Here is a 16,783-nt window from a genome sequence, read left to right as displayed (position 1 = left end):
CCCTTCAAATAAATAAATCTTTTTAAATGAAGCCTCAAAAGGGAATACAGTAGCATTTACTTAAAGGATTAAAAATAAAACTCTGAATTCAGCTAACCTAGAAGGCTCTGGATCCTTCCCTCCGGGCTGTCATATGCCCACCTCGATCAGGTGCGTGGCGTGGTAGTAAATCCCTGACCCAGGTGAGAACTGGACGCCAGCCCTGGGAGAGGGGAGCAGACGTCACCGTGACAAACTGAGGGGACCCTGGGGACACACTGGCCGTGTCCTCACGCTGAGTTCTTCAGCGGAAGCAGCGTCACCTGCACACATCACCTGCCATTGTGCTCTTGTGCAGGTGAGCTCGAGGCCCAGGAGACGCTCATATGTGAAAGCAAGGCCACACGGAGCCCACACACCCCTCTTTCAAAGGGCATTCCAGGACCCTGGGTCCTCGAGAGAGGACATTCAAACTGAGGCATGCTGAACGCTTGGCAATGCCATCCCGAAGAGCTCATTCCCACCACAGAGTGCATGCTGCCCCATGCCCCCTCCTTCGTTCTCCCCGGGGTCTTGGTATCCGCATCAGGCCCAAGGCCAGCTGGGAAGGTAGAAGAGACCCCAGTGGGAGGGGTCACAGGGAACGGTCTGGGAACCAGGTTCCCCCACCCCCCACTAGAAGCCAAGGGAAGGCAGTCAGTCTCCCGGGCCGTTGGCAGAGAGGTACTGACAGATCAGTCTTGCAGGACTGCTGGGATATTCTGAGACACAGGGCACGGTAACTTGGCCAGCACCGGGGCCTGGGGCTGCTGCAGACTGATGATGGCAGCCCAGGAATGCGATGTCCCACTCTGACAGCTGCCACAGCAGCCAGTGCCGGGCTCAGCCTCGGGGTTCCTCCCAGCCTTCATGTCTAAGGAATTCAGTGTTGGTCAGGGCTCAGCCTTCAAGCTGCTACCCTTAACCCAGCTGAAGAACTTGGGCCCCGTGGGTTCTGTCTCTTGAAACCATCCCCGGAGGCTCCAACCTCAATAAACAAATTGTGTGTCACGAATTCTTCCTGCCACCCAATGGATCCCCAGCCACGGCCTTCAAACTGTGCCCGTTCTGAGAATTTGAAATGTCCTTGTATTTTAGAAATTTAACTCATGTAGGTTTTTTTCACTCTTACTGTAGTTTTTTTACTCCTACCAAGTGTTTTACAATTGTATCTCCCAAAAGAACTCCTCCCACATTATCCACATTCTGTTACTGACTAGGTACTTACCTCTTTCAAATTGTAGCTTTTTATATCTTTGCATAATTTCAGCTGCAACCATGCATTCAATCTAAGGAAAAAATACAAAAAGCATAACAAGCTGAGGGTCTGAATATAAAGCAAAAGCCACAACATCCTGACAGCTGAGTGGAGTACCCCAGCACACACCGAGCAGGCCAGATCTGCTACTGTGCACACACACATGTACACACACACATGTACGCCATGGCAGCACACGCCAAGCAAGCCCGGCCCATTTCCATGCACGCATACAGCTCGCCAGCACATGCTGAGCAAGCTTGGCCTGTTCCTGGGCACATGCACAAGCACACACACATGTACACACACACGCACACCACGGTAGCACACACCTAGCAAGCCTGGCCCGTTTCCATGTGCACTCACAGCACGCCAGCACGCAGAGTAAGCCTGGCCTGTCCCTGTGCACATGCAGAAGAAAACACACATGCACACAATGGCAGCACACGCCAAGCAAGCCTGGCCCGTTTCCATGTGCACACAAAGCACACCAGCACACGCAGAGCAAGCCTGGCCTGTTCCTGTGCACACGCACATGCACACACACATGCACACCATGGTAGCACACGCCAAGCAAGCCTGGCCCGTTTCCATGTGCACTCACAGCCTGTTCCTGTGCACACGCACAGCTCACCAGCACACGCAGAGCAAGCCTGGCCCGTTTCCATGTGCACTCACAGCACGCCAGCACACGCAGAGTAAGCCTGGCCTGTCCCTGTGCACATGCAGAAGAAAACACACATGCACACAATGGCAGCACACGCCAAGCAAGCCTGGCCCGTTTCCATGTGCACACAAAGCACACCAGCACACGCAGAGCAAGCCTGGCCTGTTCCTGTGCACACGCACATGCACACACACATGCACACCATGGTAGCACAGGCAGAGCAAGCCTGGCCCGTTTCCATGTGCACTCACAGCCTGTTCCTGTGCACACGCACAGCTCACCAGCACACGCAGAGCAAGCCTGGCCCGTTTCCATGTGCACTCACAGCATGCCAGCACACACAGAACAAGCCTGGCCTGTTCCTGTGCACACGCACACGCACATGCACACGTGGCAGCACACGCCGAGCAAGCCCACACGTGCCTCGTTCTCCTGCAGGTGGCCCTGTTTAGGGCAGGCAGCGTCTGGGCAGCTGATTGCAGTCTCTAAGCCTTCTTTGATCAAGAGCTCCACGTACTGTTTCAGGCACTGAAAGAGAACCAGAAGCATCTGTAAACGTGTGTCCTTCCTCGAGGCGAGAACGCCCAAGCATGTGGCTCCACTACAGCCCACGGCAACCACTGAATTCCAGGGCCAGCTTCTGCTCACTAGCAAATACTTCCAGGGCACCGACTTGAGCCTGGGATCACACTGATTCCCAAAGGGAAGGCGGGGTTGGGCCCCCACGCAGCCTCACAGACACAGAGCCGTCACTGCATCGGCAGGAAGGAAGCAGCAGGGTACAGGGAAGTGGAGCTCACATACCCCCGAGACAGCAGGCACTGGGCCAGGGTCTCTAGCACCCATCGCTGCACTCGATCCCACAACGTGAGAACCAAGCCACGGTGCAAGGAGTTGCCAGCTCTCCACACAGCGAGGGTGGAGCCCGATTCCAACCTGAGCTTGCTCAGCTAAAACGCCTGCGCACTGCCCACTGGGAACCTGGGAGTCTGCTGCGGCGTCATCTGTGACACGCTGCTCACCGGCCACACCCTGCCAGGTCACACAGGTGGGAGACAAGGAACATACATGCACAGGATCACGTGGCCTCTCGAGTTCAGGTTACCCTTCCAAAGCCTATGAGTCAGAAACACGAGGTTGCCCTCTAAGGCACCTTACAAACAGGAGACGAAAAAAACCATGACTGTCCCCAGACAGCTTCACCGCCGAGAGACTGGAGACGGAGAGCTAAGGCCAGAACTCGGGGGCCCAGGCAGTGATGGATAAACTCAACGAAACCAAGGTGACCGGGAAACAACGGCAAACACCTTCCCAGCATCACGAAGCAGAACGCAGGATCACGGCCCCAAGGCACATCTGCAACACCGTTAGAATCTTATGAAACACTACTAAAATATTATCACTCACCAAGGCCCACAAGCTCCATGTGCTACACAGCTGCCTCTTCCCATAAACATGGAATGCATTTCCTTAAAGGAACACACGGTTACGATGCACGGGTGGGCATGGATGGAAAGCCAAGTGAAGTCCAGCGTTTTCAACACTCGGGGCGACTTTGTTACTCTCTCTGCTTGTCTCACTGTCCCTATTAGCAACATAGGGTGCACTGATCGACCTCACAGTGGAGCTGTGAGAATCTTACACAAGGGGGAGAGCGAGGAGAACACACAGCAAACAGCAGACGCCCGATACATCAGGAATAATCCAGTCTCAGTAGATAATGGTCCCCGTTCCGGCACACGAGAATATTTCATCCACTAAAGATTCTAGAAGCCTCGTCTTTAGTAAATAGGACCCAGGCAATGCAAAGGGCCATTCCCCACAGTGTTTCTGAAGACAGCACTCGGCGTGTGAATGGAGAGAGCGCAGCACTCAGCCTGCGCCCTGTGGATGGATCTGGGCTCTGACAGCTGCAAACGCCCTGGACGTCAGCCACTCACGGCTGCCACCTGCCAGCCCGTGTCTGTGACCAGTGCTCCTGGAGGGTCAGCGTGGAGCAGTCCGTGCTGCCCGTGGGTGGCAGAGTTTTCTGAGACAAACTCCTGAGACCGACGTGAGTGCCTTCTGCAGGGTGACACCCGAGATGACAATGAAGAGGACAGAGCAGTGACACCGAGCTCCCATCAGAGCCGCGGCCGTGTCTGGGCAGCGCTGGCTGACCTGTTACCTGGGGATCAGCAGGTGGGGAAGTGTTGCCACCGTGGCCTGTTGATGCCCCACTCAGGGCAGGGACACCTGAAGAGGGAGCTTGAACAGAGGCATTGGAGCCACGCGCATTCCCAGTCCACAGAGCGGCTACCGATGCGGCTACCACGACTCCCTCTCTGACGAAAGAAAGACAAAGTCTGGCTGGGCTTCTGACAGGAGGAAGCCCCAGCACAACACCTGGTGCACACCACCAGCCAGGCCAACAGCGGCTCAGCCAGGCCTTGCTTGTCCCTCTGTGTGATGCACTTCTCACCATCACAGGCATGAAAAAATAAAATAGAACAAGCCCTTAGCAACAAGATCATAAGGTTGTTTTTTTCAATTGTTTCTCTACACGGAGTCTCTGGAGGACAGGACGACGTGTTAAACCTACACTCACAACGCACTGTGTGGAGCTGTCTGCTGTGACAGAACACTGTTCTCCCTCGGCAGCCAGACGCAACAACCAAAACTGGTGTGAAACACACCCCCTGGGGAAGCCTCAGAGCAGCAGGGCTCAGGAGCTCGCATATGGCAACAAGTAGTGCGTCACGTCTGGCTGGCAGCCACCCAGGAGCCAACACGCCCTGCACCCGGAATAATCTATGTGCGCAATCTGCAGAGTGATTATGGGCTGGGGTATCGGTGTGTTTACTACGTAAGACAGACGATGTGAGCGCCTGACCTTGCCTACACCAGAAACAAGCAGCCCTCTCCCAGACAGAAAGTGGGTCACGGCTCACTCACTCATGTTCCCCAGCCTAACAGCAAAGAGATGTCTTGAAACGAGCACGCACACAGAAAGAGGAAACTCGGTTCCCAGAGACACTGCTGGAGTCTGGCAACAGATAGGCAGGCGCCTACTGAGGATCATAAAAGTTGTGCTAGCAACCAAAGCCCTCGAAGTCCCAGACCCTGTGCTAGCACTTCTCCCACGTGAGCCCACGGGACGTGTGCTGGGATGTAGGAGGTGACGCTGCTCCCATTTCAAGGATGAGAAAGCGAAGGCTTAGGAGACAAGAACCACTGCCAAGTCATCCTCTGTACCCAAACCCACGTGCGCCTGACAGCGCCTGACACCAACGTGCTTTTCTGCTTGTCTGTTAAAACGTTCACTGACTTCCTCCGCGCTGAAGAATTCTTTCATCAGCAACTGCTTAAGTGTGTTCCGCTACCTCACGTCCTCCCCAGAAGAACAAAGCAGCGCACACACTCTAAGCTGGCAAAGCCTCCTCAACACGGAGCTCATCTGATCGACAGCTTCACAAGGCCACCAATGCAAAGATGACCCCCGACCTCACGTACTGGGGCCGCCGGGGGCGGGTGCAGAAGGGGTCCTGGCTGGATGGGGTCAGGGGAGGCTTCCCAGTGGTGAGCCACCGCTGGGAGACAAAGCGTTCCAGGAAGAGGCATGGGCTGCACAAAGGGAAGGAGGAGGAGGGCAGTGGTGAGAGCCACAGACTGTTCCAGACATTTCATTTTCCACTGCGGCTTCCAACGCTTTGAAACCCGAAGAGCAGACAGTGCTGCTGACTCGCTAACCCCTTCCCCATGTCACAGGCGCCTTGCTGAGCAGAAGCGGCCACAGAAACGTGTGCCCCCCTCCTCCATAACCCACAAGCCTGCTGCGACCCCAACGGCACCAGCAAATGCCCACAAACTGCACCAGAGGTGCCCAGAACTCGGCTGATCGCAAGCAGCATACTCGGGAAAGTGCAAACCGAAGCAGGGAGACCCCAAACAGGACCATCTAAGGGGCAGGGACTCTGAATCCCAGCTCAGCCACGGCCAGCCCTGTGCCTGGGACGGGGACCCTCCTCTCTCCCAGCCTCACTGCCCTGGGTGTGGGGTAAGCCTCGGAGGCAGAAAGGTGCTGCCGAGCCAGCAGGCTCCACACGGTTGCCGACACCCCGCATTTCACTCAGCAGTTGGGACAAGGATAAGCAAGGGTCTGCTCCCGTGTCTCTTCTGTTGCCGAGTGCTGTCTCTCAGTCACCTATCCAGTCTCCATGCCTAGCAGAGTGCCGGTGAGCACCGAGTGCTGAGTCAGTGCCAGCAGCAGCACGGTGGTGATGGGTGGACGGGCAGATGAGTGCAACGGGATGGAGCAGCCGGACACCTGGCAGCAGGCTGCCTTGGGGCCGGTGCTGTGGTGTAGCGGGTAAAGCCGCCGCCTGCAGTGCTGCCATCCCATATGGGTGCCCGTTCGAGACCCGGCTGCTCCACTTCCGATCCAGCTCTCTGCTATGGTCTGGGAAAAGCAGTATAGATAGCCCAAGTGCTAGGTTTCCCGCACCTGTGTGGGAGACCTGGAGGAAGCTCCTGGCTCCTGGCTTTGGATCAGCACAGCTCTAGCCATTGTGGCCAACTGGAGAGATAACCAGCAGATGGAAGACCTCTCTTTCTCTCTCTCTCTCTCAGACTCTCTTTCTCTCTGTGTCTAACTCTGACTTTCAAATAAATAAATAAATCTTAAAAAAACAAAAACAAAAAACGGGCTGCCCCTGCACCTTGGGAGAGACTGGAATCACAGACAGAGGGTGTGCTGACTACACACCACTCCTGCAAGGCGGTCGGACTGGAGACCCTGGTCTCTGACAGGCAGGGAGGCTGAGCCACGCCCTGCAGGGCTGGTGCCAGGGAGGCCTGCAGTCTTGGGGGACAGTGCCACAGGAATCCCCAGGGGGACCCTCGCTGGGGACCTGGAGTGAACCGGCAGCCTCCACAGGGAATGTTCTGGCACCGCCCACTTTCCTCGAGGCCACAGGAAAAGCACTTTAACTCCCAAGCCCAGGAGCTGAAGGCCGGAAAGCCGCTTTGGTAAAAATATTGGAATAAAAGATACTGAGACTTTACATGCTAAGAAAAAAATATTCTCATCTACGTGTAGCGTGCACTGCCGCCACTCCACAAAGTCCACCGTCCCCTGGATAAACGTGGCCTGTGGCTGCTGACCACCAGGGCCTGGCTAAGGATCCAGCGTTGTGTGTGTGGCAGGGGCGGGCTGGGCAGGCTGTACAAGGAACTGTGGGTGCAGACTGGGACTCTGGTCCCCCTGGCTGACCTGGGCCTGGGCGCCTGTCGCTTAAGCTTTCCCAGGCTGGCTTCCCTCAACTACAGAGCGAGGACCACAGCCCTGCCTGCTGGGCGGACTTACTTTTCCCACAGGAAGAGGGCCTCAGCACAAATTCGTTCCTTTGACCCCGGTCAACCCCTGCCCATCGACCTGATTGCCCTGATGCAACACTGGTCTCCCACAGAGCCTTGCAGCCCACAGGCCCCATGCAGGCAGGCGCCCTGCACCTGTGGGAGCGCTTCCACCTACTGAGTGCATCGCAGCCCAGCACACGCCCGGGCAGGAAGGGCCTCCACGCCTCCCTGTGGCCCTCACCGGCCGCACACATTGGCCAGGGCTTGTGTGCAGTGACGACATGGGCTCAGAGACGGCTGTGAAGCTCTCTTTCAGGAGCACCGAGCAGCAGAGCTGTAAGCTTGTCACTTGTCTGGGAGTTTCCCGTCAGTTCGGTAGCTGTCACCGAGTCTCTGCTGCTTGTGGGAAGGCCAGGACCGGGGGTGGGGCCAGGACATGGAGAGTCCTTGTGCCCCGGCCATCAGGAGACAAAGGGAGCCCAGGGTGCAGGCGAACACTGTCCATTCAAGATTGTCACACAGGGAGGACACGGCTGATGTCTCCAGGCCAAGACTTCCGGTATTGAACATGGCAGCGTCCCAGGCTAGGGCTGTGCCGTCAGTGAGCACGGTGCAGTCAGTGCCACGGCCGTGAGGGGAGCCTCAGAGCTCCACATTGCGCTGTGCTGCTGACCTGGGGCGCCTAGCACGTCAGGGAAATTGCAGCCAATTTCCACTTGGGATACTTCTCACTTAGGATGGGTTCATCAGGCTGCAGCCTGTACAAGCCCTGCCCACCCCAACTGCCCTCCACCCAGACCTACACCCCCTCCTGGGCACAGGACCAGGAGGCCAGGTGTTGTGACTGCTAACAGCCAGGGCACTTGCAAAAGGAATGTCCAAGAAAGCTTGAGCAATTAAGTGCATCTAAATCCAGCATGCCAGGGAACACACGGGAAGGCACAGCTGCAGCCACGGTGTGTGGGAACAGTACCCACAGCCACCACGCACGGGGACGCACGTCCACAGCCACCATGCCCGGGAACGCACGTCCACAGCCACCGTGCAGGGGATCCACATCCACGGCCTGCTGCTGCACCACCCGGCTCGGTTAACTAGCTGGCACCAAGCTACTTAAACTGCTGAGCGCTGCCTTTACCATAGCTACACATTCTGTGTAGAAACGATTCCATCTACGAAAGTTTCATTTTTCAGTGGCAACATTCCATGCTTGCTCATCAAAACACTGTGATCTGGGCTCCAACTCCCGAGATCAGCAAGAAATGCCTCCTGTGAGAGAACACGTGTTGTTGCAGCTCCAAGCACACACAAAACAGACCACATACACACAGAGGTTTGGCATAATCCTTCCATAGTTACAGTTGTTCACACACCTTTGCATCTAAGTACTGCAAGAAAAGTAGACATTTCTCCTTCCAAGGTAACTGGGGACTTGTAACTAGGGGTGGGGCCCCCAGAACCTTGCTTCTGGGAGCCTCACGCTTTCCATCTTTAAAATGAGAGTATCATCATCTCGGATTCTGTTAGCCGTCAGGCTGGATAAAACTTTATCAGCGCCAGTACAATGTATACATTGTAACTGTCAAATGCTACAAGGAGGGAGGGGGTACAAACTGGCATTGCTATGTCCAGTTCTGGCTTAGAGTGTCTTCTCTTTTGGATTTTGGTCCACAAGGATTTCCTCAGGCCACCAGACACACAGCTTTTATCACCGATCGGTGCAGGGAGCATGGGGCTGCCTCTCACGGCAGAAGCACGGCCTCCTCACTCGGGCCAGGTCTACAGCCCTTTCACTTCAGCAGAGAAACTACTGGTGCACCTGCTTCTCTCTTTTGCACACAGACGCTCAGGTTTGCACTTGGCTGTCGAAAGTTTCAATCATCAGGCAGCCAAAATGAATCATTTGTGATGTGTGGAGGCTCTCACCACTTCCAAATTCCCAAAGTGTGGCACAGCCCTGGGAGCCCCCCCAGAAGCAGGAACCACTGAGAACCTTCTGTCCAAAGTACCTGGTCCTGCCTGGGTCACAACCACAGCCCTGCAGTCCTGAAGAGCACTTACGCACTCAGCCTACTGCCACCAGATCCCCAGCTCCAGCGGCAAGCCATGGGAGCAGGCGTCAGGGCTGTGACACGTGGGTTAACTGGCAAACATTTTCATGCACAAATATGTTAGGGAGGTGCAGGTTAAACAGACAGCTTATATCCTGTGTGGGTTTCCTGTGCTTTTTGCATATGCCTGGGTACCCAGAAGGTCTTGGGGTGGGGGCAGGGGGGCAGACAGGAACACGGGGTTTAGCAAACCCACTGAACGACAAAAATCATTCCTGAATGTGTCCATTAGGACACGTGCTCCTCAGAACACATGATGGACAAAGCTGCTCAAATTCTTTTTGATTTTTTAATCCCTGCCGTTCGAAACCCAAACTCAGAAGCAACATGAGAAGGAAGTCAGCCTGGTGATGCCTACTGCGCGGCCCCAGGGCGGGTACTTTACAAAGCTCCAAGCTGAGTTGTTTTTCTCTCCATCACACAGGTGGGGTGAACGAGGCCTGAGGGAACCAGCATTTTTGCCCCCAGGAAAAGGACAATTTCAAGAGCCGTGGCCCAGGTCCCGGAGTTAAAAGTGACCTGAAGTCTGGGCAAGGCGGATGCCCTGTGACCCAGGAAGCCCTGGTGGGGGCGCCCTCCCCCCTGCCATGCGCCAGCACACAGGTGCTTCCTTCTCGTCACGCCGCCCTGCACTGCACACAGGAGCTGAGCTATTTTCAACACTTTAATTTGTAATAAATTGTTTTGGGGAAAATGAAATAAAACCCCCGCCGTGGTCTCTGTTCCTGGGTGTTCCGGGCAAGGCTTTTCGGAGAGAACAGGGCTCACTTCCTCCTATTGCATCCCCCGACGTAAATACAGCAAATACAGCTTTAAGTCTGAACTAGACGTGCTGGCTGATTTTGACTCCGGTTCTCTCAAAGTAGAAACCCCAAACAACAAAATAAAAGTCTTGGCCAAAAGGCCAGGAAGAATCAACTGGTTAAAGGGGCCCGGATGAACCAGGGCCTCGTGGCAGCAGGCAGGGCACCACGTGGACAGCACAGGGCACTGCATGGACAGAACAGGGCACCATGTGCACGGCACAGGGCGCTACATGGACAGAACAGGGCACCATGTGCACGGCACAGGGCGCTACATGGACAGCAGACTCCTGAACGTGCCCTCCCAGATGGGGAGCCAGGTACCTCGTGGAGTGCACAGCCGTGCCTTCTGGGGCAGGTGACTGTAGCAAGCTGTGCCATGTCTTCCCTGGTGCCCGTCCCACCTCATCCTCTAGGCGAGTCCCGCTCCCCGCAGTGACCACAGGGAGGTCGGCCTCTCCTCTCCCTGCAGCCCCTCCCTCCCCCAGCCTTCCTCATCTCACAAAAATGCCAGCGCAGTGTCCTCTCTTCCCTGCAGGGCGAGGCTACCTTCTTGGGGTTTTAACAAGGCACGTTTCTTGGGAGCCAAGTTCAGTACCGAGATCGGTTTCCTTCAAGTCACAAGTCTTTACTGATCAGCTGCAAGAGTCCTGCGCTAAACCAGGTGCTCAGGGGCTGGGGGCCAAGCCGGAAGGAAGTCTGAGTCTGGCGCAAGGGGAAATCGGAGCACACGGACTGCAATGTCTGCTGCTCCGTCCCCTCCCCTCGCGAGCAGAGGCGCCAGCACGCACCTGTACTGCGCCTGCTGCCCAGCAGACCACGGGGCAGGAGTGGGACAAGGCCAGCAAACGCCGAGACGGATGGACACAGGGAGAGCACAGGGCGGGCAAGACCGCGTGGGAGGCAGGCTTGGGTCCAGACCTTTGGAAGAAACACAGGCCGGCTGCCCCTGCAGCCACGGTGACAGCAGCTCGGCGCAGGAGCCGCGATTTTGTCGCTGCATGGTTTGCAGAGCCGTCTTCCTTTCCCTTCCCTGTGCCTTTTTGAAATGGAAAGTGTGGTATTTTATTTTTCAGCTTCACTGAGGTGCAACTGACAAGCACGTTCAGATTTAAGACGTGCAGCTTGGACACGTGTGTGAGCAGTTAAATGGTTACCACGGCTGAGCTTACACAGCACCCATCGTCACCTCCTAGCGACTTGTGTGTGGGGGTGAGGACACGTGAGATCCACCCCTACAGCAAACATCCCATCTACACTGTCCACACCCCAGCCTCACCACCAGCTCCACAGAACTCACACCCCTGCAGGACCAGCACCTGCCCAGGTCCCCGCTCTGTGACAATCCCACCCCACCTCGGTGACAACAAGCAACTTACTCCCCACCCACCTTTCTGGGCTGGGGACAAGAGCCAGCTCAACGGAAGGAGACGAATGAGAAGCAAATCGTGTCTTTCTTTACATCTCACATTTCCTTATGCAGTTTTATTTTCTGACGGATAAAATGGGGTCTGAGTTAGATCCAACCCTGAAAGGTTCTGAGCCAGAGTCTCCTGTAACCACGGGGAACACAGCATTTGTCCCCAGGTGGACACTGGCTGCATCTGCAGGAAGTTGAAACCTGATGTCCAGATGCAGCTCTTCCAGCTCAGCACGGGAGCAGGGGAAGATGACACTGACCACTGGACACGCCAGACAGACACACTCGCTAGGTTCGCACTGATGGAGGCTCCAGATTAAATGTCAAGTGAGACGAGGGGAGCCCTTCCGTCCAGTGTGGAGAACACGCTGTGGCACGCTTTCTCCAGCGTGCCACTGCCTTCCTAACTCTGCAACTCCCTGCTTTTGCAGCCCAACCAACCGCCCCAGGAGTCGTCCACTGTGGAAGCCTGCCTGACTCATGGGAACCCCTCGCTTGCCCGAGGGAGAGCCCCAACACGGGAACTCCACCACCCAGCAGTAGTCAGTGCCAGGGTGCTCTGGGTGTGCCCCGGAGTGACAGCCAGCACTGTGCGGAACGCGTGCTTTATCCACAGGGACCAACCAGGGTACAGAAGATGCCTGACTCATGGGAACCCCTCCCTTGCCCGAGGGAGAGCCCCAACACGGGAACTCCACCACCCAGCAATAGTCAGTGCCAGGGTGCTCTGGGTGTGCCCCAGAGTGACAGCCAGCACCGTGCGGAACGCGTGCTTTATCCACGGGGACCAACCAGGGTACAGAAGATGCACTGGCACTGAGCGATGGTCGTCATCTGCTCCACGGGGTACTCGCCGAGGCAGAGCTTGCACGACACCAGTGGGTCGAGGGCCAGGTCCCAGGTGGGCCGGTACCTTGCTGTGGTCATTGCAGAGCAGTCTGAAATGAGAGAGGCACACAGGTCAGACCCTTCACCCAAAACCTTCACCAAACCATGCAGGGCTTGGCCCGTGGAGGGGGTCCTCCGAGAAGGGCTACGAGGGGTCCCTGATTGGTCTGTGGTGGCTCCTGTACCCTTCAGGTGGAAACTTCCATGTCCATGCTCCAAATGGCAAACAGCCCACCCAGTGCCGCTTTCTCAGCTCCACCCTCCCAACCCATACTCAGTAAGATGCTCCCACCACCAAGCCACACAGCCCAAGGGGAGCCAAGCTAAGCCCTGCATAGAGAAACTTTGTTAAGAGTAATCGCTTGTGCTTATTGAGGTACCTATTGTTTTTTTTAAAGTGAGCATTCTCTATTTTTTGATGGGAACATTCCCGGGACACCAGCAAGCAAAGCCCTCCTCCCCAGTTCTCTGCACCCTCCCTATGGAATGCACCTGCCACAACAGGTTTCTATCCATGGCCCAGGGTTCCCGTCCACGGCCCAAGGTTCCCTCTACCTCCACAATCAGTTCACACACCAGTGCTTCGTGAGCCAGCAAATTTTCTAGAACATAAGCTTCAGGAAGGCAACAACCTTTTCCAGATGCATTCGTTTAGGTGGGGGGGGGGGGGGGCGCTCCAGCAGGGCCTGGGGCTTGGTGAAGGCTCAGTGAACAAGGGAAGTGCCCTCGCTTCCAATCCTCCTAGAACGTCCCCTTACGTCCCAGCCCGGCTGTGGCTGGGGCTCCTCTGGCCCAGGTGCTTCCTAGGGCTACCCTAGTCACACTGCTGGCCTCCGATCCGTTCAGCCAGGGAGCGTGGCGGACAGGGCCAGTGTGAATCCTCAGTTCTTAGTCTGGCATCTGGCACAGAGGACCGCCAGACCCCTGCCTGTGGACTGCACACACAAATCCTTGCATCTGTGGTGCTAAGTTCTCAAGCTGAGCCCTGGCACTTGGGCGAAGCTTCCAGGGCCTGCAGCAAGTGTGTGTGTGTTTTCTGATTCCAGTAGCCCTGCTCTCTGAGCCCACGCGTCCCGAACTCTGAACAGAGTGCAGCTCAGGTGAAATCGCGGGTAAGACTGCCGGCCACGTGCACACTCGCTACTTGCTAGCCGATCTCAAGATCCAAACTGACAGGGCCAGTGTGGCGCCCTTCCCTTCTACACTTGCTCTGTGAACTGAGGAACCGCACAGCTTCAGATGGCAAGAGATACTTTCATTCCCTGCCAGTCCAAGAGGCCAAAAACACTAGAGGATTGTTCCTATTTCCAGCGGAGGGTTGCATACACGGTGGCAAAGACAGATCCCGTGGAGGACAGGGAAAGCAAAACCAGGCACCTGATGACCAGCACGCCAGGCGCTCAGGACTTGGGGGCTCAGAGATGAGAGACCGCCCCCCACCCGCGCCACCACACTGAGTTCAGGAACATTCTAAATGGAGAAGAAGCTAACATAGTAAACAGCAGAGTCTGACCCAGTGCTGGATCAGTGCTAGAGGTACCTGACACAGGCCTGTGGACAGGGGTCCCGACAGAAGAGTCTGATGGAGGAGGTAAGGCTTGAGTTTTTGGGGAGGAAATGCTTCACACGGAGCAAGGGAAGTGGGCATCAAAACAAGAGGAAGAAACGTTCTAGTGCCTCTCACCAGACAGACAGGGTGCAGACACAACACAGGCAGGACGAACCCTGTGCCCGCATCGGGCAGAGCCACACCTCCAAAACACCTCCATCCACAGGAGCATGGTGCACAGGTACTGAGCCGCTGCCAGCCTCAGTTTGTGCATCTGTATGTTGGGGTTGATAATCCCAGCAGAGAGCTTTCCCCATGCTGCCTTGTTCAGCCATGGATTCCCAGTCTGGGAGAGAGCCTGCTGTTTCCACACTGCCGTTGTCTCCAGCCACTCCCGGGGTCAAGGAGCTACCATGCCTTTTCTGTTTTAATCTAGATCCTTCTCAGGTGGTATCAACCAGAGCTTGCTGGGTGTCCCCAGCACATGTTCAGTTAGGAGACGTTGCTGGCTGAATACCAGTAGGGAGAAGGCACCAGTGACTCGGAAGGAGGAACCTGCGGGACCCTGAGCGCTCACAGAGCAGATAAGACATGAGGTCGCGGGACAGAGCAGCCCGCAGGTGGAGGGCAGACCTGAGCACAAGCGCTCGGGCAGGAGGCAGGCCTGTGGGCACCCTGGGATGTGCACAGGACGGGACAGTGCAGTGGCCAGCAGCCTCTGCCCAGGAGCGCCGGGTCTGATATAAGCACATGTCCACTGTCACCAAAGTTCTCTCGGATTCGAATCCCACTGACTGGGGGCTCTTTGCAGCCGTCCAGATAACATAAAGGAGCACCATCACTTGACCCGAAGCTGACGGATCCAAAAGAAACAGGACCCGAGCATCAGTCCACTCTGCGGGGACCTGGGGAACACTGGGCTGGGGCCTGTCACCTCCCCGAGGCTGCCTCCTGCACCATGAATGGGTAATGGCGTTGAACATCCTGGAGGGATCTTAGGGCTCAGGCGCCATGATGTTTTTCTGTATGCTGCTCTCTTCGCTTTCTCCCTTGGAGTTTTTATTTCCCCAAGGTACACGGCCTGGGGTTCACTACACGAGGTGGCCCTGCAGGATCACAAGCCCTGCCTGATGCTGCCAGGTGTGGGCAGGCCTCCAGAATCGGGCAAGCAGGGAGCTGCTTCCCTGGGGGGCCGGGGGGCCGTGGCGGCTCTGGCTCAGAGCCTGGAGCCTGGTGGGTGGGCTGCGGGCAATGTTGCAGAGACTCAGGTCCAGACTCTGGGAGGCATCGGGCTGAACTTTCAGGGCCAAGAGCTCAACCTTGGAATCCGGCAAACCTGGGTTCAAATGCTTGTTCTGCCGCAGGATTTTGTGAAGTGGGAGAAATCACCCCTCTGAATGTCCGCTTTTCCCTCACCTCCGTGTAGACTTGGGAAGAACAAGAAGTCACTCGAGTGCACTAAGGCCCCTGGGACAGGGGCCATCACTACACGTCGGGCTCAAGAACATGGACATGAACTTGCAGAGGTCAGCACGGGAAGAGCAGCTGAGGGTGGAGAAACACCCCATACGAAGCTCCAGCTGCAACTGAAGTCGGTGGAGGAGGCCAGCACCGAGGCCTGTACCCAGGACGCGACACAGGACGGCAGAACCCCAGAGCCCAACCTCTTCCCCACGGGAGCCTTGGGTCCCCCAGCCCATGCTCACTGTGAGACCTGGACAACGGGACTCACGTGACAGCCTCCCTACCCCTTGGCCCAGCAGGGCCTCTGTCCCAGGCGGCTGCCCTGCACCCTCTTGCCTGCTCCCAAGGCTGCTCTGAGCAAGGATCCCTTTCCTGTTTACGGCCCCTGCCCTGACCCCTGGCACAGAGCAGAGGGCTTGCTCTGACTTCCTCTCTTCCTGGACCACGGTTTCTGGGGTCCCCAGACAATACGGCTGCCCAACACCCTGGGCACGAGCCAGCCCGCAGCCCTCAGCTTGGCTCTGACTGCGTGAGCCAGGCTGCCATGGTGTCCCAGCCCCGTCCCCAGCCCCACATCAGCCTTCTTCCACCTCTGCAGCACACGGGGTCTGCGCTGCGCTCCAAGTCCGGATTTCACACACACGCACAAGTAAAGCCCCCTATTGTCTAACTCTGCCAGGGGCTTCCCTCCACACAGGAGGGCCTCAACCGGATTCCACAAACACCAAGCAGCTGCACACTTGCGGAGGAATTTGCTAGGAGAATCACAATGCACAATGGAAGAAACAATGGCCTTTGTTTCACCGATGAGAACGTCAAGTCATGTGGAAGACAAAGTATTTGAAGGACATCTGGGCAATTGTAAGTATTATTCAATTTGAGCAACTCAAAATATTTGTGAGGCAAGTGACTGTTCATGCTTTACTGAGATTGTGTGGGGGGTGAGCGTGACGATTCAGGTGGTTCTGGGACGATCAGGCCTGCGCCATCCCACCTCAGGACATGAGGGCACTCACCGCCGGGGGTCTCCCTCCTCCCCCCCACCCCACTTTGCCTTCAAAGCAGAGCAGCTCCCAGCCAGTCCTTGTCTGCCTCTTCCTCACCACCTCCTCCAGCAACCCTGCCAACCCTCCATGTTCCTCTTCCCCAGCTCCCCGGGCCCCTTCCCCGAGTCTCTGTTGTGTGCAGCTCACTGAATGCACCATTCTTGGTGACGCCAAGGTGAGTGCCACTGGACGGGACCCCGCACAGTCACTTTCACTCAATCT

The 16,783-nt window shown here is 56.5% G+C and overlaps 1 protein-coding gene across 3 annotated transcripts in view; it reads right to left on the bottom strand.

Annotated features, from left to right (window-relative positions):
* The window catches only part of RNF144A (ring finger protein 144A), a 109,150-nt gene that overhangs the window by 25,401 nt on the left and 66,966 nt on the right, over positions 1-16,783 (bottom strand). For 2 of the 3 annotated variants that reach the window (XM_062208916.1, XM_062208917.1), the window contains exons 3-5: positions 12,407-12,552; positions 2,367-2,471; positions 1,247-1,307 (exon numbers count right to left, since the gene is read on the bottom strand). In XM_062208916.1, coding sequence (XP_062064900.1) covers positions 1,247-1,307; positions 2,367-2,471; positions 12,407-12,552 — 312 coding nt within the window. Of the gene's footprint in view, positions 1-1,246; positions 1,308-2,366; positions 2,472-12,238; positions 12,250-12,406; positions 12,553-16,783 lie in introns of those variants that run through there. The other variant, XM_062208918.1, reaches the window with a different exon arrangement.

Source organism: Lepus europaeus, chromosome 13 (assembly GCF_033115175.1).
Source record: "Lepus europaeus isolate LE1 chromosome 13, mLepTim1.pri, whole genome shotgun sequence".
Taxonomy (NCBI): Eukaryota; Metazoa; Chordata; class Mammalia; order Lagomorpha; family Leporidae; genus Lepus; species Lepus europaeus.
This window is presented reverse-complemented; position numbering and strand designations above follow the sequence as displayed.